The 27,725-nt window shown below is 34.6% G+C and overlaps 1 protein-coding gene across 2 annotated transcripts in view; it reads left to right on the top strand.

The window, feature by feature from the left end:
- Sema3c (semaphorin 3C) overlaps positions 1-27,725 on the top strand; it is a 163,824-nt gene that overhangs the window by 123,943 nt on the left and 12,156 nt on the right. For both annotated transcript variants that reach the window (XM_026384948.2, XM_026384949.2), the window contains exons 13-15: positions 20,319-20,407; positions 24,182-24,223; positions 27,337-27,494. In XM_026384948.2, the coding sequence (XP_026240733.2) occupies positions 20,319-20,407; positions 24,182-24,223; positions 27,337-27,494 (289 nt within the window). The remainder of the gene's footprint in view (positions 1-20,318; positions 20,408-24,181; positions 24,224-27,336; positions 27,495-27,725) is intronic.

Below are 27,725 nucleotides of genomic sequence, written 5' to 3'. Positions count from 1 at the left end.
TATACCTGAGATTTCATTGGTCCCCTCTTTGCTTGCTCAACAGCTAAGGAATAATCCCCCTTCCCCAGAATACCGATGTCTCACTCTACTCTCAAGTTTTACTCCTACTACCTTGCCACCTCCATGACCTTTGGTACCAATTAAATCCTTAATCACTTTATTCTACACTTTATTCTCCACTGAATCTTGGCTTAGAAACCTTGTGCTATGATATAACATGATATGTGTATCTCATCTACTGCCATCTCTACCTGATTGCTGATTTTGTGTCTTGAATATTCTTATAATAAGAAAATGCAGTCTTCTAACCAATGTGATATCTCTCACCTCTTTGCATTGTTTGGCAGTATAGAATCTCTCTTTTCCTATTGCTTAAGCCTTGTATTACGTAAATCCCAAATTCCCTGGCTGCTGCTTCTCCATTAGCTGGCTTCCTCCTGCTCTTACTTGTGTGTTTACCCAGAGGTTGTCTTCATGCTCCTCTTCTTTTTATATATTCCTTGGCCATCTCATTTATTCATTTAGCTTCAATTATCTATTATGTGCAAACTAATCCAAAATGTGTATCATTAGTCCTTGCCATTTTCTAAGCTCAACGTTTGAATTTACAATTTACTGGTAGATAACACATATTGGGTAACCCATTAACATTGCAAACATCATGATTCAAACTCAATTTATCTTCTTCTAAGACTTTCTAATCAGCACTGAATCCATTCTCCCATTTTGGTATTCACAACTGCACATTCCTCTCAAGTTTCTCTCTCTCCTTGATGTATCTTTCTCTCTCTCTAGGTATATCTCAGAACCTGGTTAACTCAATAAATATTTGTCAAGATAAAATAGAAATCATAACTATATTCATTGTTACCTAGGAAATATAAGGAATTCATGAATGCCCATGAAAGCTAATCTTCACTTGCATATAAGCTACATTCTCCAAAATTGTAGTCACCATGTAAATTGCTTTTAGACTAAGCTCAGTTCATCCAATATGGAGTTTGCAATTTTAAAAAATGTTCTTTCCTGAGGCAAAGTGGTAATTGCATTTTACCTCTCCCTAATGTCTTGTATTACCTAGAAAAGAAAATTGTTTTTTTTTTCTTTTGAAGCCTGTCTTAAAGGTGGACTTTGATGCCACAGTTAGATTGTTTTTTTTTTCATAAAATCTACATAAAATATGTAGATTTTATGGATGGAATGTTGAAGCCTTTTAAATTTTCAGCAATGTTTATTCAAATAGAAGACAGTAAGAAACATGCTTTTGCACAAATTCTTTGGCTTTTCTTACCACATAAGTTTCTGGCACCTTTATATAGATTTTTTTATGTTGGTATTTAAACATTTGTGTCATTTTCAAAAACAGTATTTAGGCATATGTTTTCAATTGTAGTGGGAAGCCATGCTAATGATTACTTGCAAAGCCTCATGAGTGTCTTGGGAATTTTATCCTAATAGGAAAGTGTGTGCCATGACAATGCCTCTGCCAACAGCATCTTTCTGAGAGATGGTAACTCACTTAACCATTGATCCTTTCCATATTGTCATGTCAGACTGCACTCTAATTTTAAAACAGTGATTTCAGTTAACCTGAAACTCTACCACCAAGTATATTGATATATAATATAAGCTGCCCAAGTAGTGCTTGGTTTGCTGGTGAGATTTCTTCCCAAAAGAATTTTCTGTCCTTGCCTGTCACTAAAAGGGAAACTTTTAGTCTTTTCTGAAATGGCTTTTGGAAGAATCATAGATCATCATCCCAGGATTTCTTAGATTTATGTATTTAAATGGAAGAATAAAGCATTTCTTGGGTGTTGCCAAATTCCCAAGTACAAGAGAGCCCTCCAGCTGTTATAAATAAATGATGATGCCCCGATATGGCCATAATGTAGGAAGCTTCTATTCCAACATCCCTTTTGTACTATCATGAGACATTCAGAAGAATTCTGTGAAAGCCTCAGTAGTCAAGGAAGATGCCACAGGAAAAACTTGTGTGACAGTTCATTGGAATGTAAGTAGGATATAACGTAACCATATGCAGTATGAATATTATGAATGATTTTGAAGCTCACACGGTTTCCATGGTAGTTGTGTAGGCTGGATGGCTTGTAAATGTTACAATTTGCTCAATACCATTATAGTGTATAACTGTGGCTGAGTCTGAGACGCTGGTAACCTGGATTTACACTCTCATCTGACTGTCTCAGATTGTTTTCCGTGTGCTGCCAGATGCCAAGCCAAAAAAAAAAAAAAAAAAAAAAAAAAAAAATGAGTGGGGACAAAGAAGTAAGGGAGGGAGCTTTGTTCCTTAACGCTTATGAATGGCATTGCCCATTCACTTACATAATTTCTGTGACTGCTTTTGTGCTACCATAGCAGAATTGGGTAGTTGCCACAAGAGACCTTTAGCCAGCAAAGCCTAAAATATACACTGCTTGGCCTTGTACAGAAAAAACTTTACTGACCTCTGTTTTGGTTGATAGTTGTAGTATTTTAGGAAAATAAACCTTCTTAAAAAGCTATTTTCGAATATGTAGAAGTAACACAGGGATTCATAATGTTTTGCAAAAATAAACATTTGTTGTTTTATCTTGAATTAATTTTTTTGTTGTTTTACTAAAATTCAAATTAGAAGCTAAAAATACTTAATTATTTTCTCACTCATTCCTGCTACTACTTCAAGAAAGATCACAGGTTGAAAATATACATACATATATGTGTATATATATGTATATATATATATATATATATATATATGCTTTATTTTATTCTATGATATTTGTTAAATTTCTTTTTTTTTCCTTTCTTTCACTCTGCCTTTCCTTCTTCTTTTTTATATCTTTAGAAAGGGCTATAAAGCAGCAGGCAAGAGCTCTCATAGGATTAGCATTTCTATTTTAACTTTGCCACCTACTATTTAACATCCAGGGCATTTGTTCAGAGCAGACAGTATTGCACTGTCAAGAGGTTTTTGCCCATTTTCCTTTTGCTTCTGGAGTTATGAAAATATTTAAGCGTCTGGGTCAGGTTCAGACACATTCTGTAAAATTTATATTTTTAGCACAATATATGAATCAGAATGACATGTAGCTTTTGATCAAAGAGTGAGAATACTCTTGTGAATGAGTGTTAAAGGTTTAGGATGATTTAGTAGTATCGTTATGATTTTTTAATGTAGGGTCAACATGTATGGTATTCTGCCAAAATTCTTATATTGTATATGCTCTTTCAAGCTTCTTATTAGCTTCCGTTTAACTGGGTGAAGACTAAGTTGGAACGCTGGCTCGAGTAAGCCTTTTGAAAGTGTTGAGTTTTGAAGTGTGTGCCACATATGTGACTAAAGCTTTAAAAAGCTTGCCTTGCAGCATTAGAGGATAACTAGCTTCCTAGTAACTTGTGGTTCTGGCAGTGCAGCTCTTAAAATGACACAGTTAATGAACTGCAGAGCCAGGAATTCTGATTTTTAAAGAACTCCCTAAGATGCTCCATGTACAATTTGATAGCTAGAGTAGTTCATTTGAGTTTGGGGAAAATGATTTTACATATATACATACACACACACACACACACACATATATACATATATATAATGACGTATGTATATATACTGTCAGTTGGAACCTTTGCATGACTGTCAGTCTAAGGATGATGTCTAGATGTCCCCTTCAATTAGGAGTAAGGGGAAAATCTCTTTTTAAGTCACTGGTTTTAATAACATTGCAGGTCACTGCTTTCCAAAGCAGAATCTGGAAGCTTCTGAGTTTACCATGGACTCTACAGGGATTTTCACAGCAGGCAGTACTAGTGGAACAGAGTGAAATGATGGCTGAATTGACAGGAGAAAAATGACAAATCATGGTGTCATGACTGTTTGATCATGCAGAAGAGTAACAAAGAGGGATATGTGAAAAAATTTTAAAAAAAGGAGAAGGAGGAGGTAGAGGAGGAGGAGGAGAAAGAAAGGTAGGAGGGAAAGAAGGAAAGAGAGAGCCCATAGAGTGAAAGCTAGTCCAGAGACAAATGTTCTCATTTAAATGTGACCTTAAAAACTTAATTTAATTAAGTATCTGATTACTCCCTGAAAAATTGTTTCAAAAAACATTTTTTTTCCTTTTATGCCACTCCTCAGAGATCTTTTCTTTCAAGAACAGTAAAATCTCAACATGATGGTTTTTAGTATTCCCACACTGCTCAGATTATCCACTTATTTTTTATTATTCTTATAATGTAATAAAGTATACTTTTTCAAGCTTGTGAATTTTGGGGGTGGGATAATATAATAATGCTAACTTTTGGAGGTATAAGAATTATCTCTTCCAACACTTTGTAAGTACTCTATCAAAAGCTGTAAGAATGTGGAGTGGGTGGTACTGGTGCTTATCTTCAATGGTGTAAAGACAGTACCTAGAGGAGTCCATCACTCAATAAGGAAGATTTGAATGAATGAGTGAATGATTTGCACCTACTGTCCTCCACTGCATTCTGATAGAGTTAAGGTCACATAGATATGTGATAAATGATACTGCTGCAATACAAATCAGTTCAATTTCACAGTTTAAACATTTATCCTCTTCATATACTACCTCACTTGCCATCACTACTTTACAGCTTTTTCCATTAATGATATTACTTCATTTCTGTTTCTCATTTTACAATGAATAAGCTGTTTATCACCTATGTCAAGATACACTTCTGATGTGATGACGTGCAGCATTCACATTGGCATTCCTTAGTTTGAATGATACCCTTCACCTAACCTGTCTACATGTTGTCAACAAGTCTTGTACGTTAACCAACTGCATCTTGTAAGATTAGAGAGAAGATTCGGACAGACTTTGCCTTGAAACACTAGAGGGGGAACTTAAGCTGGTAGGATATGGCTGGAGGAGGAGAGTCATTGGGGGCATGAGTTTGGGATTTTGTTTTGTGCGGTGAGGAAAGTCTCTCTCTCTCTCTCTCTCTCTCTCTCTCTCTCTGCTTGTTGGTGACATATTCCCAGCTGATTTCCTCCGTCATACCCTTCTGTCATGATGTTCTGCCTCATCTTGAGCTCCAAGGAATGGAGCCAGCTGTCCATAGACTGAAACCTCTGAAACCATAAACCCCCAAATAAACTTTTTCTCCTCTAATTATTCTTGTTGGGCCTTTTGGTCACAGCAGTGAAAAAGCTAACTAAAACAGATGAATCACCGAGTTTTTGCACATTAAAATTTATCCGAAAAAGGGGCTTGAATCTCTGTCCAAAATTTCTTACATTTTCACCAAAACACACATAAAACTCTTTTGTTATGCCTCTGTTTACTTAGTTGATAGATTTGGAGGATTTCAGAAGATCCTGCAAGGACATAGTGCCACTTAGCAGGAGAGATGCAAAGATTTGCTCTGTGACATTGGCTCATTTTCTATACAATCACATATTTCTCTAGATGACTTCAGTACAACTACAGTGAAATCTCTTGCCTGTGTGTTGCCTCTATTTAGCCCTGTATTCACATGAATGTAAGACAATTTTCTAGCCTGAAGAGACTAATTTATGAAGTCTATTGTCTGTGTGTCAAGAATAAATAGCCACACTATGTTTTTGTTCTTGATGTGCTGCCAAGTTTCCTTGAGGCTGACTTGGCAGCTTTTGTCCCTACAAGAAGAACTCTCAGCCTCCTGCACAGCCAGACCAGGCCTTCTCTGTGACTGCCCGTAGGAGGTCTATAGCTGTCAGTTGTACTCGTGGTTTATGTGGAAAGCCAGCTTTAATTTTTTTTTTAATTGAACTGGGAAGAGTTCAAATTCTAGGAAATGGAAGGAAATGTTTCATTTTAGAATGTGAAATGTGTAAATTGGAACAAAAAGAAACTGGAGGTTTTGAGGTAAGTCTGTGGCATTAGAATCATATGCATTTTACATTTCATAGTTGTATGCTTATTTTTCTTGTTCATTAATGTGGTAACAGAATAACAACCCCTACCCCCGAATTTATTTTCTACCACCTAATTTTCTGAATCTGTAGACATGTTATTTCACTTGGCAAAAGGGACTTGCAAATATGTTTAATGGTATTGACCTTGAGATAAGGAGATTTTCAGAATTGTATGCATGTGCAGTCAAATCACATGATGTTTTGCAACCACAGGGAGATGTGACATTGCAAAACATGTTAGAGAAATGGGACTTTGCTGGGCTTGGAGATAGAGGAAGGGAATCAAAACCAAGGAAAGTAGGTAGTCTTGAAGCTGGAAAAGACAAAGAAGCAAATTCCCCCAGAATACCCAGAAAATTGTGCAATCTCTCGAAACTTTGATGCTAGTACACTGAGATCGGTGTTGGATTTCAAATTCGCATTGTTTGAAAACAAAATCGATGATAATCTGTCTAATACAACTAGCTTTTAAATTTTAGCTTGATTGATGTTTTCTATATAATTTTTAAAATAAAGATTAATCAATTATCTGTTTTAAAGATTTGGTGAAAGCCTTTACTGATTAGTGCAAAATGTGATGTTTCTTTCATCTGTTTCACAATTAAAATGGAATATGACGGTTATGTGTCACAACCATGCTATTGATATTTCATTAGAGTTTATTGAGCCTATTGGATGCCAGGACTTATGAAACATGAAGAAGAATTGCAATGTCACTTTCCTGTATGGATCTTGCATCCCAGTGAAGGAGACAAGTCAATCTGATTCAATAAATGTCTATTGAGCCTTGGAGTGGTTGCCTGACATATTTTAGACGGTTTTCTATTATTGCATAACAAGATGCCACATTATTATTAACTTGCAACCACACAGCTTTATCATATTGCAGTCTCCACAGATGTGGCTAAGCTGGCCTCTCTTTTCATAGTCTCACAGGTAGCAGTCTGTGTAGGCTAGGCTGCATTTCTTCCTGGAGTTCAGTGTCATCCTCCAAACCCAAATGGTTTTTGGCAAAATTCAGTTTGTTGCTGTCACAGAAATGAGGCCCTTGGCTCCTTAAGACCACCCACAGTTCCCTTCCACATGGATGTATTCATTGGCGATTCAAAACTGACTGCTTCTTTAATGCTGGCAGAATTTCTTCCTTCAATAATTGTGGTATTGACATACCATTACCTTTTTTTTTTCTTTTTCTTTTTGGTATCTGGAATTAACCCAGGAGTGCTTAAACATTAAGTCACATCCCCAATCCTTTTTTTTTTTTTTTTTTTTTTGGAGACAGGGCCTTGCTAAGTTGTTGAGACTAGCCTTGAACTTGTGATCTTCCTATCTACACCTCCCAAACTGCTGGGATTACAGGTGTTAGCCACTGCATTTGGTCACCTTTGCAATTTTTCTGTTGGTTGGAAGCAAGCCACATGTTCTACCTGCACACAAGAGGAGGAGTTATATAGGCTGTGACTCATTAGGGTCACTCTAGAGTATGACTGACAGTGCCCACACACATTTTAAACAAACCAATTTGGCAATGATGTGGAAGATATATTAAATCAAAACAGGAAAGAAGACTTTTGTATGTCATAGGCATGAAACGATGAGTTCTGTGACAGGATATGGGAACAGAAAGTTGAGAGGGATTTTCTGGTTCAAGAACTATGTAGGAGGAGGAAAGTACCAAATGATAGCAGATTCAATTGTGGCTTGATTTGTGAATGTACAGTTTTGTAAATAGGTAGAAATAAATGTCATTGGCTGATCAAGGTAATAGAAAATCGGCAAATAGATTTGGACAGTAATGAATTCCTATTTGAACGACACGCCTATTCTTTCCTTTGACCTATTATACATCAAAGACTGAACTGATCACCTAAAATTCATCATTAACACCTCAAAAAAAAAAAACCCAGTGATATGAAATTATTATCCCTGTTTTACAGTTGTATAAACTAAGACTTTGAGACATTAAATTGCCTGCTTGGAACTGTGAAGCCATTGGAAATAAGTAATTAAATTCAAGCCCTACTCTGTCTCACATTGGGTTGAAGATTTGTTGGACTATGCAGTAGATAAGTCAAAGATGGTGTCATTGCAGATACTCTTCAGCAGAGAGGGTGCTAGAGATCAGAGATATAACAAAGGTGATAGCTGAAACCCCTGGCAGTGCTGACCTCACACTAGGAGGCCAGGAAGAGATGGACTTAACCCTGAGAGCTCAGTTAAGGGAGAGAAAATGAAGAGTATTTTCCACAAAGATGGACAGGGAGTGATCATGAAAATAGTCGAAGAATAAAAGAAAGTAACTTCATGGTGACATTGAGAAAAGACAGTAGCAGGCAGCAAGAAGCAGCTGTCACGATCATCAGATGCGGCCTGATCCTATCTGAGTGTTCTTGTAACATGCTACTTTCCTCACTGACATGTTCTCTGAGACACTAGTAACATTGATAATCCCATTCCACATGGAAATAGAGATCTGAATCGACAGAAGTCAGAAGGTGCTAACTAATATTCTAATGAACGGTGGTTGGGAGATAGTCAGAAAGGGTAAATCATCTTTATCTGGGCACCCAGAAGCATAGGTATTCCAGGATAATTTATACAATGGGATTTAAAGTTTGAAAACTAATGAAGAGAGGTTTGTTTTATGATAAAAATGGTTCAGGGGAATAGGTTAATCAGTGATCATATAATTCAATAATATTGGACGAGTAATTCTTTCCCCAAACAGTGATGAATAAATACAAAGTGTTACCCCAGTTTTGCATGTTTGGAAATTTAATTGTAGTAGCCTGTATAGGATCAGGAAAGTCTTGCAGAGTATACTTGCATTATTCAAGGTAAGTTGATTTGTTTAAAATGGAAAGCTAAATAAAAGCCTTGCTTGATGCAGTGCAGTACAAAATCCTGAAATGTGTGTTATGTAGCTTTTATTAATTTATAAAATCCAGAAACATAAATTGTAGTGACTGCTTATACTCTGAGGATTCTTTAGCTATATCAACAGGAAATAATTGTAATAACCTATAAGGTAATGGATTATCACTTGAGGCGATACAAGATTATAATGTTTTTCTTAATACTCAGAGATAAAATGTTTCTAGAACCAGAAAACAAAAATATACTAATTTTAAACTTATTAAGCACTTTGATGTGTTAGAACAAGCAGATATTTTAAGGAGGAAAGACACCACAGTTAAATAAAAGAATAAGCTCAAGTTTTAAAAGGGGACATTTTTTTTTCTGCTCCGTATTTTTTAGTTGTGCCTCAATTAAATCAAAACATAATTCAGCCACACTTCATTATCTAATTACTAGTTAAGTAATATTATTGGTCTTCAGATTCTTTTTGCAACTTCATCATAGAAGTCTACTTTTCAGTTAACTGGCCTAAAAGTAGAACTGAAACTTTCCATTGCAGTAAGGGTTATAAGCTTGTTTGTGTTTACCTGTAGAATTCTAGGTCAACATATGAAAGCGTAGTATGTAATTAAAATTTTCAGAGATTTTATTCATAATGACCATTTCTAATTTTGGTTGGGATTTCTGGAAAACCATGTTAAATACAGAATAAGTTGTTAGGATGAATTTTAATATTATTCTTTGGTAAACTGTAGGGTAAAATAGGGAGCATTTTGGTATTCAAAGGCCCTTGGCTAGAATACTGTCCTCTATCATTTATCAGCTGCATGACCTTGAGCAAACATCTCTAAGCCTCCTTTCCCTATTTCCACCTATTTTATGGGATTATTTTAAAAGGATAAATGAGATAGTGTCTGCAAAACTGAATGTACTGTTTAGTCATCAGTATGCATGTAATGGGTGCATAGAGACATATCATATATATTGTTCCATTAGTCAGCTTTTTCACTACTGTGACCAGAAGACCTGACATGAACAATTTTAGAGGAAGTTAGTGTATTTTGGGGCTCATGGTTTCAGTGGTTTCAGTCCATAGATGACCCACTCCATTGCTCTGGACCCCAAAGTGTGGTGGAAAATCATGGCAGAAGAGTGTAGTGCAGGAAAGCGGCTCAGGAAGAGAGGGCTCCACTCACCAAGAAAAAAAAAAAAAAAACATATGCCCCATTTACTAGACATAAATAATTAGCAGAACATATAAATGCCTCTCCTTTAATACAGCTCCTGTTCCTGTAGGAGGAAACAGGCAATGAGCACTCTACAAGTAATTAGTTTACAATGTTGCCCAAATTTGAGTAGAAACTCTATTAAGAGAACCTGAAAGCATTAAAAGAAAAGAGAGAGAGAGAGAAATGAGGAAGGGAGAAAAGGAGGTAAGGTGGGAGGAAGCAAGAAAACAAAGAGAACTTTAATGACAGATCATTGACCAATCTGGGGTAATTTTTGAAGGATTTCTTTTGTTTGTACATTATAAGTTAAAGTACAGTACTTGTATAGAAGAAGAATAAATGGTAAGAGGCAAAGAACAGGAATAAAGAAATACAATTTCATACCATGCAGAGTAAAATTAATTACATTTTCTGTAGTTTTAAGGAAGAATCACATAGGCTTTCTCCTTTAATCTTGAGCAGACTTATCAGGTGTATAGGGCAAATACAATATCCATATTTTATACAGTTAAGAAGAAAGATTACAGGCCACAAGTGTTATCAAGTTTATACCGTTTGCATCTCCAAAAAACAGGAGAAATGGCTATATGGCTATCACTCATATATCTATTCAGCAGCAATGTAGAAATTGCTTTTTACTTGGATGGTGTTCTGTTCCTGAGTGCAAACTGCTAAAAGAACCATTACCATACATGGTCACCCATGTACCTGGAGTTCAGCTCATGGGGAGCAGTTCTAATTAGTAGTAGCCCTTGCAATGTAAGTGCTGTCAGGAAAATATAATTGTGGTGTCCTGGATTAGTAGTTTAAGCAACTTGGCTTTTGATGATTTATATGCTACATTCTTAAAAACAAGAACTTGATTTCAGTCTATAGATTGAAATATAACTATTCAATTGTTATTTTTCATTTTGCTGAAATTGCATATACTTATTATAAAAAGGTAGATCGTAGATTTTCCTTAAAAAGAGGAAGAAAAACAAATATAGTTTACATTTCCTCACTTGAAACCAGATGTTTTTCAGGATTTATAAGTTCTTGAATAAGAAAGGCAATGTGTGCCTCTACAAAATGCCTTTCAGAACCTTGGACCACACCCCTAACAACACACAGTACCATGGGGCTGTTTCTACAGTGAAACAGCAACATCTTCAAACCCAGTGAAATAAATAAGGATCATAAATAGCTTAAAGTCAGCATAGGTCAGGATGTATGACCAAATTAGTTCAAGTCAGGACAGCCACCAACCAAACTAATTACAATTTTTTTTTTGAGTTTTAGATCTATGGATAAAAGATATTGAATGTGCCCACATTAAAAATAGAGAGCAATTTCCTATTAATATGCAGGTACTATACTATAAATACTGATTTTTTAAAAAATATTCTGCAAGATATCACAAATACCTCAGCCTGTTTTTGCAGGGAGGTAGTTTTATTTTGCTATCACTTAAGATTGTTGGAAGTGGGTTTTTTGTGTGTGTGTGTGTGTTTGTTATATTAAAAGGAAATTTGTTGGTTTACAAAACTGAAAAACACAGTGATTTGTTGAGTTTTAGAAGTGATTTCATAAGGGCTCCAGCTTCTTTCTTTGGAATTAATCTCTAACCTCTGTAGGAAGGAGTAGAGGACAGCTTTGTCCTTATGTCAGCTCTTATCATACTGGAAAATGTCTACAGCAATTTAAAAATGCATATTTGCAAACCAAACTGGAAAAGGATCATATCTGGATCTTGTTGTTCCTTCTTACAGAGCTGAGTTTCCATTTTTTACTATTTAGCTACAGACTAAGACACCCTTTCAAGTTTGGGAGGTCTACAGGCAACACATTTTCATAGCTTTTATTAATCAAAAAAATGATTTTTGTCCCCTTCATTTAGAAAGAGTATTTTCCATAGATATGGAATTCTGAGTCTACTTTTTTCTTTCAACATTCAAAAAATATCATTTCACTATCATCTACCTACCATCATTCATTTTTTTTTCTCACAAAATGTCACCACTAGTTATGTTCTTTCTTTCTATGACCTAGTCTCCTTTCTATCTCCCACCCCCTCTCTTTCTGACTCTTTTTCATTGATTTCAAGTTTTTCCCTATTTTTTTTTATTTTCATAAATTTACATATACAAAGTTTAGCTCTTTTTATATTTGCTCAACTTTATTCTCAGTGAATTTTTCTGTAGTGCATCTTTTTCATCAGATTAGGAAAGTTTTCAATCATTATTTCTTTCAATCTTTTTCTTCCCCAATTTCTCCCTAATCTCTTTTGAAACTTGAACTACACACCTGTGAGGCTATTTGATGATACCACACAGACCAGAAGACTCTGTTCACTTCATTTTTTTTCCTTCTTATTCCAGTCAAATGAGGTCTTATTGATTTCATTGACATTTTTTCCTTTCAATTCCAATTTCCCAATTTACTGTTTAGTTCACAGTTTTAATATGTTATCATGGGTATTTTTTGTTCTAAAATTTCTATTTTTAATTAAGTTTCTTTCTGTTAACTCATTAGGATTATATCTTCTTTTAGTTTTTAAAAAATTTTCTTTTAATTATTTAATCATACTTATAATAGCTTTAGCTGCTTTGCCAAACCAAAAATCTGGAATGTCTTCCTTATTTTTCTTGATGCTTGATCACATCTTCCTTTTTTATGCATAATGCTTTTTTTAATGAATGCTGGACATTATAGATAAAACCTTGACTTTGGATTCTGTTTCCCTCTTCTGAATAGTACTAATTCTTATTACAGCAAGCGCTTTATTAGCTGGTCACCGTTAACTAGTTTGGTCTCATTTCACTCTTTATTAGAATGCATATGCTCGAAGTCACTCCAATTTTGCAGGATTCCAGTCCAAATTCTTTCTTTCCATGTTTTCTTACATCTTGGTTATAGGTTCTATTAAGGCCCGCCTGTACTGGGTCCTACTCTAGCATTTGACATTTACGCTTAAAGACTCATCCTTTCTTGTATCAGTTGGATGCCAAAAGTTCTAACAGGGTGTTGATGGGATCTGAATGAGGCCAGAACTCCAACTTCACCCCACATTGCTTTCCCTGAAGAACTGCTGAATATATATTTGATCTTTTCCCTTTACCCCATAGCAGGTACAATCTGTTAACACTTAGTGCTCTCAGCCTGCAAAAATATTGCCCCAAATAAGCCACAGACTCATAGGGTGTTTCCTCATGGATTTTTGAAATCCCCTGCAGGACAGCAATCCCTCCCTCTCCCTGTCTCATACCATGGAATTCATTTCCTTCTGCTGCTCCAAATTTTCATATCTACCTCCTGATCTTAGTGAGACCTTCATGCTGTACTTAGACCTTAGCTCTCTGAGCCTCTATTGGAATTATTCCCAGGCAGAAAGTCAGTGATCATGAGGATTAACTTGTAAGTACTCTTTCTTTTAGTCTTACACTGCCTGCTACCTATTATCTAAAAAGAATTGCTGCATTCAGTTTGGGCAGTGTTACAGTTGCTTACTACAAGAAAGTATTCTAGTGTCAATTACTCCATCACGGTCAATGGCCATATTGTCCTTTATAAAGACTTTCCTTATGATATTTCTTTTTTCTTTTTCTTTTTCTTTTTTTTTTTTTCCTTTTTGGTACTGGGGATTAAACCCAGAGTCATTTTACCACTGAGCCACATCCACAGCCCTGCCACAATCTGGCTGCAGCAAAATAACCTGGGGGTGACGAGGAACTTGTGTACATTGATACAGCAGGAGTGGGAGCCCTTTATTGTAGGACAGGAGGGGTATATATACATTACACACAGCTTATCTTAATTAACATAAACTAGATACAGCAGTCAACCAATAAGGAATCTCCACACTTAATGGCTCGCTGGTGTTACTTCACAAACCACTCCCTCTGGCAAAATGCCAGGCGCCATCTTGACTTGTTTACAGACCCTAACACAGCCCTTTTTCAAATTTTTTATTTTGGGATTTTTTGTGATAGGGTCTCACTATATTATTTAGGGCCTCACTAGGTTGCGGCAGCTGTCTTCAACTTGTGGACTTCCTGCCTCAGTTTCCTGAGTCACATTGATTGTAGGCATATGTTATCATGCCCAACTTCCTTATGATATTTCTGTTGAAAGAAATTGAAATCTCTTTACTTCTTAAATCAGTGTCAACAAACTATAGGGTTTATCATTCATTTTAATGTTTGCAGATTTAGTATTCCTTTTGTTATTTCATAAGTCATATATGTATATTTATTCATGTACACTCTGATTTTCAAAATATCCGAAACTACTATAATTATAATTTTGATTGATTTTTATATTGTGTTTATTACATTGCAAATAAGTTACTTTATACATTAGAAATTGTAATAATTAGCGAAATTTATACAAAAAAAGAAAATAACAATTAACAAATTTATATTAAAAATACCAATTTGGTACCTTCCTCTTTGATAAATATACATATCTACCCCCCAAAAAAAGAACTAGGTTTAAAATAATTATATATTTCTCAATATTTAAGCAGACATATGTTTTTCTGTAAAGCTTATTAATATGCAACTTTTCAAAAAATTCTAGTCTGTGATCTACCATGGGAATCAGCATCTGTATTTTTAGTAAGCTCTCTAGGTGACTTTGAGTGAGGTAATGTGAAAGCCACACTTGGAGAAACTATTTGTATAATTCAACATGGCTTGAGGTGCTAAAAAGTTAAGTGAAATTAATGGCATCAGCAAACGAACTTGAAAGTCACTGAATACTTTATTTTCCTTACAATGCAGAAAAGCATTTTAACCTTTCTAAAAAGATTCTGCAGCAAAGAAGCCTATTGAACTTATGTGAACCCAGTATTTTCAAATTTATATGACCCTACAAACTATAGCATCAATACACTTTGGAAGATGCTGATTAGATATCTTTTATTGGCCCTGCCTTTGGAGGACCTCCCCTGAAATAGAGACACTTAGGATGCCTTTGGTGACCAGCTGGGGCTCTAACTGCCCCAGGGCTGATGTAAAAGGTGTCAACATCAGAGCTCCTCAATTACCTATTCAAGGCTCCCTGTGTGAAACTTACTGAATGTTAAGAAATGGTAATAAATGGCCTCATTTAGAAACAGGAATGCATTTCTTTTGTAACGGGGGCAACAGGAATAGAATTACCCCCTCTTACAAGTATATTCAGTACACTACTAAAAAAAGATTGTTTTATTCTAAAATTTTAAAAATTACTATTAAAGCAATATATCAGCAGTATGGTAACCTATCAAGCAAATGACAGCTATTTAGAATGGATATTTTAACACAAAATAAAACAGCCATTTGTTTAAATCTTATCATAAAAGCTAACTATGTAAGATATATCTAGTCATACTTCATACCTAAAGAGCTTTCATTCGCCAGAGATTTTGTCAGCTCTTTTTTTTAGTCTTTAAAATCTTTATTTTAATAATTGAAATACCATAAAATTATAATAAAGGAAGAGTTGCATTTAACAAGTATGAATTTTCTTTTACAATTCTCGGTTTAATTAATAAATACTAGAATTGATTATCTGATAAAACTGCTATTTGAAAGTCATACAATGGGCTAGCTACCTAGGATGGCATCTAGGGACACTATGGAAAAGAGAGAAAAAGTAGGAAATGTATGGCATCTTTACTGAAGTGAATAAGGCTGCTTCTCACCTAGTATAAATTAATATTAATTGCTAACTCCTAGAATTACATCTGGCTGCATAATTGTAGGGCGGTGCAAAATGAAAATTCAGGGTCCTTTGTTAAAAAGGTACTAGTACTTTCAAGGAGGCAAAAGTGCATTAAATCAAACATGCAGCTCTTCTGAGCACAGGAGCTTCTGTGACTGTGCAGGGCACACACCTGTGAGGCTAGTCCGGACTATAGAGCTTTGATAGGTCAGTCAATCTGAGAAAGGGACAAACTGGATCTGATTAAGGAGGCAGTGTTTTCCCAAATCCAAAGGCAAGCACAGTTTGGTTCATCAGTTTCCAGGGTAACCCTCCAAGGACTGTAGTTTAAATGCATCCCAGGAGACAGATATACAATGATTATTCAAATGACCTGCTGAGTAATGAGCTATGTTTGATCATTTGTTTGAGACAGCCAACACCTACTGTGCTGTAAATGCATGCTGATCTCTTGGAGACAGAGAAAAGTTGTAAGGATTATTACTCTAATCCCTTGTATTAAAAAGAAAGAAAGAAAACCTAGGTAGTATAAAATAAATAAGACAGAAAAGAAGCTTGTCCAGGGAATTTTCTCTAAATATTTAATGAAAGGAAATGAAATTAAAATCACTAATGCAAATTGATAAGTCTACTATGCTATGTTTGTGGGAAAATGCACATGATGCAGATCACTTCTAGATTCGTTCTGCTTACTCACATATCATGCTTTCATGTACTCAGGGATTTATTATCTGTATACTATAAATGAGGAAATTGAGGGTTAGTAAAAGAAAGTGACACCAGCAATGTCAAAAGCTTAGTAAGCAGAAGACTGGATCTAAAAAAATAACTTGCACTTATGGAGGGTGCAATACGTAGCATTAACATTTTAGGCAATTTCTGTATATTATTCATTTAATTAGGACTTCTTCAAATGAAAGTGAACACACATTTTATGAGCTGAAAATTCTTCCCTTTGGGACACCCAGAAAGCAGCCCCAGACTGAGTTAAATTTGTGCTAACATGATGTCAGAAATTATTTCTTCTTTCAGTTCTGCTTTCCTCTACGTCACTAGTCTTCAAACGGCATCTCTTCATGTAGTAGCAAGTGTGGCTTCACTTCCTCCAGATGTGCAGGGCTTTCAGTCTCTCTCATACAAAGAAACTCCCACTTACCTAATTCCCAGAAAGAGATACCCCTGAATTGTTTCTATGCCTAATTCTGTGAGAATTCCAGAGGCAAGGGTGTGTCTCCTGGAGCTCAAGGCGTTGTTGCCAAAAAAAGGAGACATGATTCTGGGAAGGCTCTAGCAACACATATAACAGATATCTGTTATTACCTACATTTTACACACAAGGCAAGCAAGGCTTCAGGAAAAAGGGACTTTGCTTCATTGTAACTATATTGTAGTCATGTGCTTTTCCCAAGTGGATGAGAGCAATATCCCAATTCTACAGAGCAATAAAAAACGATTTATAGTTATGAGGACATCCAAGGAATACCTTTCTCACTACCCCTAGAAGGAAGACATTTGATGACTGTATTATCATCTTCAAACGAAAGGGTACAGAGATGGCTTTATGTAGACATAAGTAATGGGGAGTTTTATGGCCATTCTGGAATGCATATCTCACAATGACTAACATTTTAATGGGAACACACTTACTACTCAAAAAACCATAAATTCTAGACTGTGAACTTGTGAGTACTATGCTTATTTATCTTTGCATCTATACTATCTGACTCACTTAAGGCATTCAATAATTTCTTGTTGAGTCAGTGAGTAAAAATGGATGGATGATAACTCAAGTCTACTTATGTTTTAGTAGTGAATAATACAACCTAAGGATGTCATTAAAGTATTTTCTATATAGGGAATTCATCATTACAAGCAACATAAAAACTATTCAAAAATAACAGAAAAACAATAAATAAAAGTGGTATTCTACCTTCTCTACCTTTTATTGTGAATGAGTCAAAAAAGGGTTTTCATTATCTTTTAATAGCTCATTTTATAGTTTTTCTTTGCAAAATATTTTATGAATGGTATGAATATAGTATCTTTAATGTGACTCCTTCCAGAAGAAAATGGTGACATATAAAATTTTATTCTCATAGTAAGTCAAACATTAAGTGAACAAAATTTAGCACTTGCTAATTCTTTTTTTTTTCAGTGTTTGTTTTTTTTCTTTTTTTAACTGACAAGTAAAAACTGTGTATAATTTTTGATGTTTTGTATGATGTTTTGATATATGTATATATTATGGAATGGCAAATCAAGATAATCACTCAGTTCTTTTCAGAGCTGGTAGTTCTATCTTTGAAAACCATTGCAATTGGGATAACCTTTTGGGCAATTTTCTTTGAAACTATGCTTATACCCAGCTTCTATTCAATCTCTACCCAAGAAAGAAGTCATTGCTGTCATGGAGAATGGTAGCAATCCTTATGAACAGCAGCAAGAGACCCTAAAACTCCTCTTTTTTAAAAGAATGTGACATTTATGATAACATGACCTGAAACAAAGATATTGTACCCCATCCCCAATAATTCATTCAAGAAGTATTCCACGGGGGGCTATATGTGCATACACGCACACACAATAGCAAACAAATCTTGATGTAGCTGTCACAATTCCATCTCTTTTTTGATTAGTGTTTTTGTTTTGTTTTGCTTTTTTGGTATGTTATATTCCCCTCGATGTCTGCTCTGCTCATTGTAAAGGGTTGTTTATAGAAAGTGAGGAGTACTCCCAGCCACATTGGTCCATTTTCAGTTGTGATGTATCTCTGCACAGCACCCCCAAGTGCTTCCCCACTTCTAATACATTACTTATCTTCCTAAAAGACAGGGACAATTCTAAGGCAGCTGCTCAATGAATCAGAAATTTCAGAGATTTTAAATTATTCCTGGTGCCTTCAAAGCTTTGCAAGTGATATTTTTTAGTATAAAAAGTGGATTTTAAACTTTAGAATGAGCTTTTAAACTTCTCGAACCCTCACAGGTTTTAGAGATTATTCTGGCAACCTCTTTCTGTCTCACATTTTTCTGTGTAATCTTGTAGTTTAGTAAGTTTTTATATTTTTAGTTTCCACCATTTTATTTATTTTTTATTTGTGGGGGGGATTGAAATCAGGGGCACTCAGCCACTGAGCCACATCCTTAGTCCTATTTTTATTTTATTTAGAAGCAGGGTCTCACTGAGTTGCTTAGCACCTCACTGTTGCTGAGGCTGGGTTTGAACTCCTGCTTCAGTCTCCCAAGCCACTGGGATTAAAGGCGTGCACCACCACACCCAGCTGTTTCCACCATTTTAATGTTGAGTTTTCTATTAAGATTTTTTTTTTTTAGTCTTTCAATAAAGTTCGTAAAGAATAGACAGTAAACATAAAATGGGATCTTTTGTGTCAGGGTGACTCTTGCCTGTGGACTAGAAGCCAATCTGAGATGGGAGATTTGAGATTTGTAGTATTAATCACTAAATGATTCTTAGTTATAAAGTACTATATTATTTAGTTCAACTCTTATCAATATTTTTAACAGAATTAAAAAGTGCTGCATTATCTGTTGATACTAATACCTATCTGTAAGTCATGAATTCACAGTGATAATTTGAAAGAGTAATAACTTGATGTTTATGATGCAGCTCATTAATAGTTTTAATGGAAATATATTTTTACTTCACCATATTACTCACAACTTTAATCTCACATGACTAAATCACAAACAGGTTTTTATAGAACTAAATTCATGTGCTTGGAAGTGTACCATAATAGTAGGTGTGTAAAATGTTTATGTGACTATATGAAATTATCTCAATTGTAAATTTTGATCTGAGTAACATTTTCTGTACCCATTACACTTATTTAGGCATCAGTGTTTTAGTCAGTCTCTAGGAAATGTGAGTAAATTTCGTGTTTGCTTTAGTTTGTTTTGCGCATCTAGTTTCACAATTTCACCCGCATTTTAAAACGTCGAAAATTTTTTTTCCAAAAGATAAGTGAATTTGTGGAAACAGTATGATTATCCTATATGTAGGTATTCACACCTGAATAAAGCTGTAGTTACATTTCTATTTAGAACCTTAGTTTGAAACGTGAGCGAAACTTTTTACTATGTCTAAACATTCACAGCTACAGATCAAAATTCAATTTTCCAGTACTAGTAATTTATTAAATAATTAATGTAAGTATTTGTTTACAGAAATCTTTCTTCAGTTAATGAAATCAATATGTGCCCTTACTAACAAAATGGCTTTAGGATCAATTTACAAGGTTACTTTGGAGAAGCAAGTAATATTCTTAAGGACCAAACTTAAAGTTACACATTATGTTTCAAGAATATATAGTTTGTTTAGAACTGTAGATTACAGTCATTTGGACATTCTTTCCTTCTGTCATAGTTTTGCCTATACCCAATTATGTGCAGGATATAACATGTTCATACTAGTTCCTTTTGAATGTTGTATAATCTCAATTTAACTATATGAGATTTGGAATAAATTCCATGTAGTTGCTCAACCTTCAATATATTTTTGATGACCAAGTACATAAATAATAAGTTCTAAGCCAATAGTCTTATGTCTAAATGCCTTTCTTTCCCCTAAAAAAATTATAACATGTCATTTTTTTTCTGTTTTTAATTTAGATCGGGGAACTGTACAGAAGGTGGTGGTCCTTCCCAATAACACCTCCACCAGTGGCGAGCTCATTCTGGAGGAGCTGGAAGTCTTTAAGGTCTGATCATTACTTCTGTTAATCTCAGAACATGCAAGAAAAATGCAATTCTTTAATCTTACAGCCACTTGAGAGGAAAAAAATACTTGATAAAAGATCAAATAAATGAATGTCATAAATTTTTCAGGGTAGGAAAACATCAGATAAAATGAGAAATATAGAACAAATATTTTTGTGAAGTATTTTCTTACACTTCAAGTTATCTTAACATAGAAGGATTGCTTTTTTTTTTTTTTCTCCCAGCTGTCATCACAACTTGAAGAATTTTGATCATCATTATTTTTAAAAAATGAGTTCTTGTGGTCAAGGTCTACAAGACTTGGCCATGAAAGAGCTTTTATCATTTTCTTCACAAGCCACTGAAACATAAATGCCTTCACATTATTGATCGTTAGATAAACTTTCTCATATTTTTGTGACCAGTAAGTTCAAGAAAAACTGCTTTTTCTCTTGTTTTATTGCTTTTAATTCAAATGTCATTCCTTTTTAAAAATTGTTGTACTTTGCCTCTTAATGCTTTATGTTCTATCATCTGAATTTGAGATTTTATTGTTTTATTCTAGTTTTCCTTGAACTTGGGATTTTTAAAAAAGTAGAAGAATAACAAGACAAAAAAAAAAAAGGGAAAGGTACACAGGGGGAAGTATAGTTCCTTAAGATCTCACCTGGTTGGGGGAGAGGACCCTGTTCTGTTCTTTATTTATCTTTGGACCTGGCTAGCCCTTTTTCTCCTTATGGTATCAGTCATTGAAGTTAAAGTGGTCTTTCTTATCTACCTTTGGAAAGGTGGGAAAGAGAAGAAGGATTCATTAGAATAGCAAAGCAACTGTGGAGTGGATTCAATCCTGCTGCAGACCTTTATTTCAGCTAAACCAACTAAGAAACAAGGGCTCAGGAAATCAAAAAGATCACAGTCAACCTATGACTGAGTAGAAGCAGCCCTTCAGAAATCCCAGAAGCAGAATATTCCTAATCTAATGAATTGCTTGGCTGGGTTGAGTGAGTTTTAGAAAGTCATGACTCATTGGTATACATGCCCATGGTCACTAAAAATGCTGAATTGTAAGTATATAAATGGTTGAGATATAATGCTTAGATTTTGCTAATGTTAGGTTTTGCTAATAAATTTTTAAAATAAAGAAATAAAAAAAAAGAATCAAGTGAAATGAAGATGTGAGAAACTCTACCAGATTTCTCGGCATGTTATGAAATTTAGAGTTTAATGCCCGGCTCTTTGGCATTGGGTTCTTCATGTAACTATATTAAAATTGTACTCATAAAATAATATCACCTGTATCTGTTCAGTTTTTCCAAATTGATTGTTTCACTAGATTAACCCAAGTTGCATTATGTAGACAATTTTGTCTTTTTATCTCATACAATGCAGTAGAGACAATTTGACTAGCCAATATAATATAATGTATCCTACTCTGGAGTTTTCTGAAGATATCATAGATGCCATATTGTAGCACTTAATTTAAAATACTGAAATGTCTTGGATTTAATCATTAAATGTTAATGGAGTTTAACACAAACCAAACATATCTGTATGGAGAAGTCTTAAAGAAATATGAGTGATTCTATCAAGTGAGAAGTACTTATGGTCTGTTATGTGAGTATAATTTCTCATTTTTCGTACAGGTTGCAGAATCACATTGGGCATACAGTCACGTATATACATACAACAATAATAATGTCTATTTTATTCTGCTGCCCTTCCTATCCCCACTTCCCCTCCCATCACTTCTCTCTACCCAATCTAATGTGACACACTTCTTTTTTTTTTTCCCCCTCACAACATCATACATGTATTCTGTATAACGATGAGGGTCTCTTTCCATCTTCCGTGCAATTCCCCTTCTCCCTCCTTTTCCCTCCTACTTCTCTTCCCTATTTAGTGGTAATCTTCTTCTCATGCTCTTCCTCCCTATCCCATTTTGAGTCACCCTCCTTATATCAGAGAAGACATTCAGCATTTGTTTTTTAGGGATTGGCTAACTTCACTTAGCATAATCTGCTCTAATGCCATCCATTTCCCTGCAAACGCCATGATCTTGTTATTTTTTTAGTACTGAGTAATATCCCATTGTGTATAAATGCCACATTTTTTAATCCATTCATCTATTGAAGGGCATCTAGGTTTGTTCCACAGTCTAGCTATTGTGAATTGTGTTGCTATAAACATTGATGTGGCTGTGTCCCTGTAGTATGCTCTTTTTAGGTCTTTTGGGTATAGTCCTAGAAGGGGAATAGCTGGGTCAAATGGTGGTTCCATTCCCAGCTTTCCAAGGAATCTCCATACTGCTTTCCAAATAGGCTGCACCAATTTGCAGTCCCACCAGCAATGTATGAGTGTACCTTTTCCCCACATCCTCACCAGCACTTGTTGTTGTTTGACTTCATAATGGCTGCCATTCTTACTGGAGTGAGATGGTATCTTAGAGTAGTTTTAATTTGCATTTCTCTGATTGCTAGAGATGGTGAGCATTTTTTCATGTATTTGTTGATTGTATATCCTCTTCTGAGAAGTGTCTGTTCAGGTCCTTGGCTCATTTGTTGATTGGGTTATTTATTTTTTTGTTGTTTAACTTTTTGAGTTCTTTGTATACTCTAGACATTAGAGCTCTATCTGATATGTGAGGGGTAAAAATTTGTTCCCAGGATGTAAGCTCCCTATTTACCACACATATTATTTCTCTTGCTGAGAAAAAAACTTTTTAGTTTGAATTCGTCTCATTTGTTGATTCTTGGTTTTAACTCTTGTGCTATCGGTGTCTTATTAAGGAATTTGGGGCCTGCCCCCACGTGATGGAGATTAGGGCCAACTTATTTTAATACTTTTTTTTAAATTTAATCTTCTCCATATTTTCTGAAAATCAGTTTGGGTTCCCTAAGCTTAAGTTTAAGGTATGACTATTAGTAGTTGCCTACATGGCTATAAGCAGCAACCCTTTGTGGGGTGTGTGTGTGTGTGTGTGTGTGTGTGTGTGTGTGTTTATAAAGGACAATCAAAGATTGATGCAATTGAGAGTTAAAGATGTCACTATTACTTTTTCTAAGTGTTTGTAAATACTTGTAACTTCAGGAAGAACAAAAATTTGGGTTACTTTAGATTTTGAGAGCTTGCAACCATTTAAATTACCCAAATAAATCTTTAAGATTTCCATCAGGTTATGAGAAATTTAACTTTAAGTTTAAAAGGACTAATAATGTTTATTAAGTAAAGTTATGAATAGAGTGACTTTCAAAAGACTTACTATTTCAGAAAATTCTTACATTCTTTCACTCATTCACACTTACCAAAAGAAACTCTTTGCTAACAACATTCCTTTGTTTTCAACAATGAGAATTAATTAGTATGGTTCAGCCTAATACATCTTTCCAAAACACTTGGCAGGTAAACAATAGTGTCTTATGCAGGGTACTATGGAGAAGTCAGATGAGGTGCACAGCCTCCCCACCTATGTACCCAGATCCAATTCATATGCAATGTTTCAAGATACACTTTTCTTGATTACTTCAAGTTTTTCAAACTTTTACTTTTTTTAATGCCTATAATGATAAATGTGTTATAATTACTATTTTTATTACAATTTAGGCATGTATTATATGACAAAGCCATTTCTAGTCCCAAAAGAGAAATGTACTTTATTGAAAAATATATACATGTAGTGAAAAATAATGAGATTTTGAGTTTTTATTTATGAAAAATTTAATATAAATGTGTTTTAAGGATCACATGAGAAACTAACATGGTGTTTTCTATTCTTTTAGAATCATGTTCCCATAACAACAATGAAAATCTCATCCAAAAAGGTAAAAAACTAAGTCAGTTTGGTGTTGTTTTCATACTAAGCTGTTTTGCCATTATGAAAAATATGTTTTATAATTCCTGAGAAACTAGTTTTACTATTAACAAAATAAATGATACTAGTTAAAGTATATCATAAAATCACCTTTATTTTGATGTGGAATTTAAAAGGGTTATTTTTATGGAAATTTACAATCTGTGATTGTAAGACTGAATTTGTTTATTTTTGTATAAAAGTTCATCAGAGCAGAACATATATACAGAAAGATAGTCCAACATTTTGTATATCTTATATTCTCAAATATTACAGTGTGTAAAGCCAACTAAAATAAAAAATAATCTTTTTGAAGGAAGAACTTAGCATAATGTTTGGGCTACTATAATATCACAGCATTCTCAGGGGTTTGGAATGAGTAATCAATCTGCTTTTGAGTGTGTACTCCTGTCACATGCTTGAAATGTGCAGTGCATTCTCTAAGGGTTATTTTTAAGGAAATATTATTTCCTAGGGCTTATACATGTCTAAAAAAATTGAATGTCTCAAAATTAAGGTCTCAGGATTATAGTTTGACTATGGTTATCAGAAATCTTCTAATTAATTTGGTTTTTCCTGCAGAGGCAAACATACAGTGGTCTACATGTACAAAATACGCACCTGTGTAGCACCCAAAGTTGTTATTGTATAAGTTCTAAGGGAGCAGAATTGTGTAGTCAGAATGGAATAAGTTTCAGAGTGGAGTTGTGATGCTTTGGAATCCCAAGCTGACTGTAAATTTTGAACAAATCATTTAATTTCTCTATCCTAGGTTTATACATCTGTAAGGTAATGCCTTACTCCACAAAGGATTTGATTTATATAAATTGTCCAAAATAATGTGGGTCCTCAGCAAATGCTATCTGTCAAAGCCTGCTACTTATTTTTCTTGGAATCCAGAATAAAGATTTTATGTGTTTGCACAACTGATTACATAATTTTAGTGGTCTTTGCCACATTTGGTCTGTTAGAGATGATGGAGTATTACATAGTTAGTCTTGCATTCTTTTCACTTAACTAAACTTTATGAGAAAAAATAAATAAGGTACAAGGGAGCTAAAGATCTCATTTGTAAAAATGTTTGTGTGGTGCTTAGCAAACATTTTCCCAAGTAACAAGAAGCCATTTGTCATTTTGCCTAATGTCCTAGGGTGCTGATCCCAAGTCAGAATTGTCTTTGAAGTCTGCAGGGAAGCCCTTTGTTTACAGCAATCTAATGCAAAGAGAAAATATAGAAGCAAAATTCAAAATGGATACAAAACCATTTGTGTGGCATCTCAGTCTTACATAAAATTACAGGTTTCAACTTACTTGTAGTTCTCATAGTACATTGGTTTCCAATGTCTTATATTGTAGATAGTTGAAAACATCTCATTACAACAGTTAGATACAATGCAGGGGTGCTTATTTGACTTTTTAGAATTCATTTGCATAACAGCTTACTGCATTATTTATTCAACTGAGAAGACTGAAAATGTGAAGGACATTTTATATATGTTTAAATACCATGAATTTGCTACCTTTCCTGATATCAATCTATTTCATCATTCATTTTATGACATTATTTTCAATTATTTTTGTACTTCAAATAACAGAAAATAATTGGATTAATAAAAAGTGAATTATCTAGGATGATACTATGTGCATTCTTTTCTTAGCTAAACTAGTGTGCTTTAAACATTTTAATGAAGCTGATACATTCACTATATAATTAATTTACTCAATAAACATTTGTTTCAAATGTTCCTGGACAGATGTTTATTGTTAAAATATCCAGTTATGTTCTTTTAATTTGAACATTTAAATGGCAATCAATCAATTTTAGCACAATTTCAAAAAAATCAATCTATCTGAATAAAATAATTATATTAGATATAATAGAATGAGGTATAATTTAAATAATTTAGTAGAATTGAAAATTTATAGATGGGTAGTCTGTTGATTTGTATTTTCCTGCTAGTACAATTAATTAACATTCATTGAACACTTACAAGACAAAAACTGTTCCAAACATTTTATGTGTTGGGAGCCCCTACAACATTTATCTCTTACAAAAACTATGGGCCAAGTACTGGATTATCCCAATTTCAACAATAAGGAAACTGAGATTCAGAAAAGTTACATAGTGGGTTTGTGGCTGAGCTGAGATTGGGACCCAGGAGTCTGCCCTACAGAGCTTTTAGAGCCTGGTCAACCAATACATTCAATTCTTAAAAGTATATGTATATATGGGAGATGCTCCCTCACATCTACATCTATTCAAGCTCCAGCTTAGAGATTCTGTGCTGACTTGAATTGTATTCTATCTGTCATTTGGAAAAGAAGGAGTGTCACTTAGAGGCTCTTTCCATGGACTTCTGAGAACATTTTTATGCACAAATAAAGGCACTGGAGTTGTACACTCTTGACACCCCACAAATGAGGAAGGATAAAATATTTATTCAAACTTCCCTGAGGTGAGGTAGGTTACTGGGTCATGCAGAAAGTCTAAGATATGTTTAAATGTAAATGCTGACATTCTCTCAAATAATTTTAAAACAGTTTTAATGAGTACTATGGTACTTTCGAAGACATTTTTCTTCATTTCATCTAATATTTACTATCTGCTAATTTTCTTCTAAACTTTAAATGTCCTTTGTTTTGTTTTATTTTCTGTTAAAATACCCTTTCTTTTAAACCTGACATTTAAAAATTTTCGAAGTAATGTGTTGCCAGACTTGAAAAATGAGAATACTTCCTTGTGCTTTGCTGAGAGCATTCAGAGAAAAGAAAACACCATAATTTAAATCTACAATATATTAGCTCACATCTGAGTGAACAATGAATCCCAATGTCTAAAATACATTACCGTTGTACATGGTGCTCTGAGCTTTTCTTTTTTAAGCAGGAAAGTGGTAATGCTATAGGCATATTAACATAAGAAAATTCTATTTATTTTGGCTTATATCCTTCTGTGCTTTGCTTCTCATTTTTAGTCTGTTTCTAAATGAATGCAAGGGTTTCTGGGCATACATTATAATGTATTCCTGCTGAAAGTCTTCTAACTTCCACATCTGAAATAAATCAACATCATTCCTCTTACAGCAACAGTTGTATGTGAGCTCCAATGAAGGGATTTCCCAAGTGTCCTTGCATCGCTGCCACATCTATGGGACAGCCTGTGCTGACTGCTGTCTGGCAAGGGACCCCTACTGTGCCTGGGATGGCCACTCTTGCTCTAGATTCTACCCAACTGGGAAGCGGTGAGCGCTTAACATTCAACTTAAAATTGATGTCACCAACAGTACAGAAGGGCTCCATGTTGTTAGAACCACTTGTATTGCTGTTTTCTTAAAAAATGACACTAAGAACAGCAGCTATGTTCAGCTACACAAATAGTGTTTAAATGAAGAAAATCCCATGCTTTATAACTTGAGATTCACCTTCAGAGCTACTCCGCAAATGTCATCTCCAGGACCCATCAAATAGTTCAG

The sequence above is a fragment of the Urocitellus parryii genome, chromosome 3, assembly GCF_045843805.1.
Source record: "Urocitellus parryii isolate mUroPar1 chromosome 3, mUroPar1.hap1, whole genome shotgun sequence".
Taxonomy (NCBI): Eukaryota; Metazoa; Chordata; class Mammalia; order Rodentia; family Sciuridae; genus Urocitellus; species Urocitellus parryii.
Note: the sequence above shows the minus strand (reverse complement) of the source record. Positions and strands in the feature narration are given on the sequence as shown.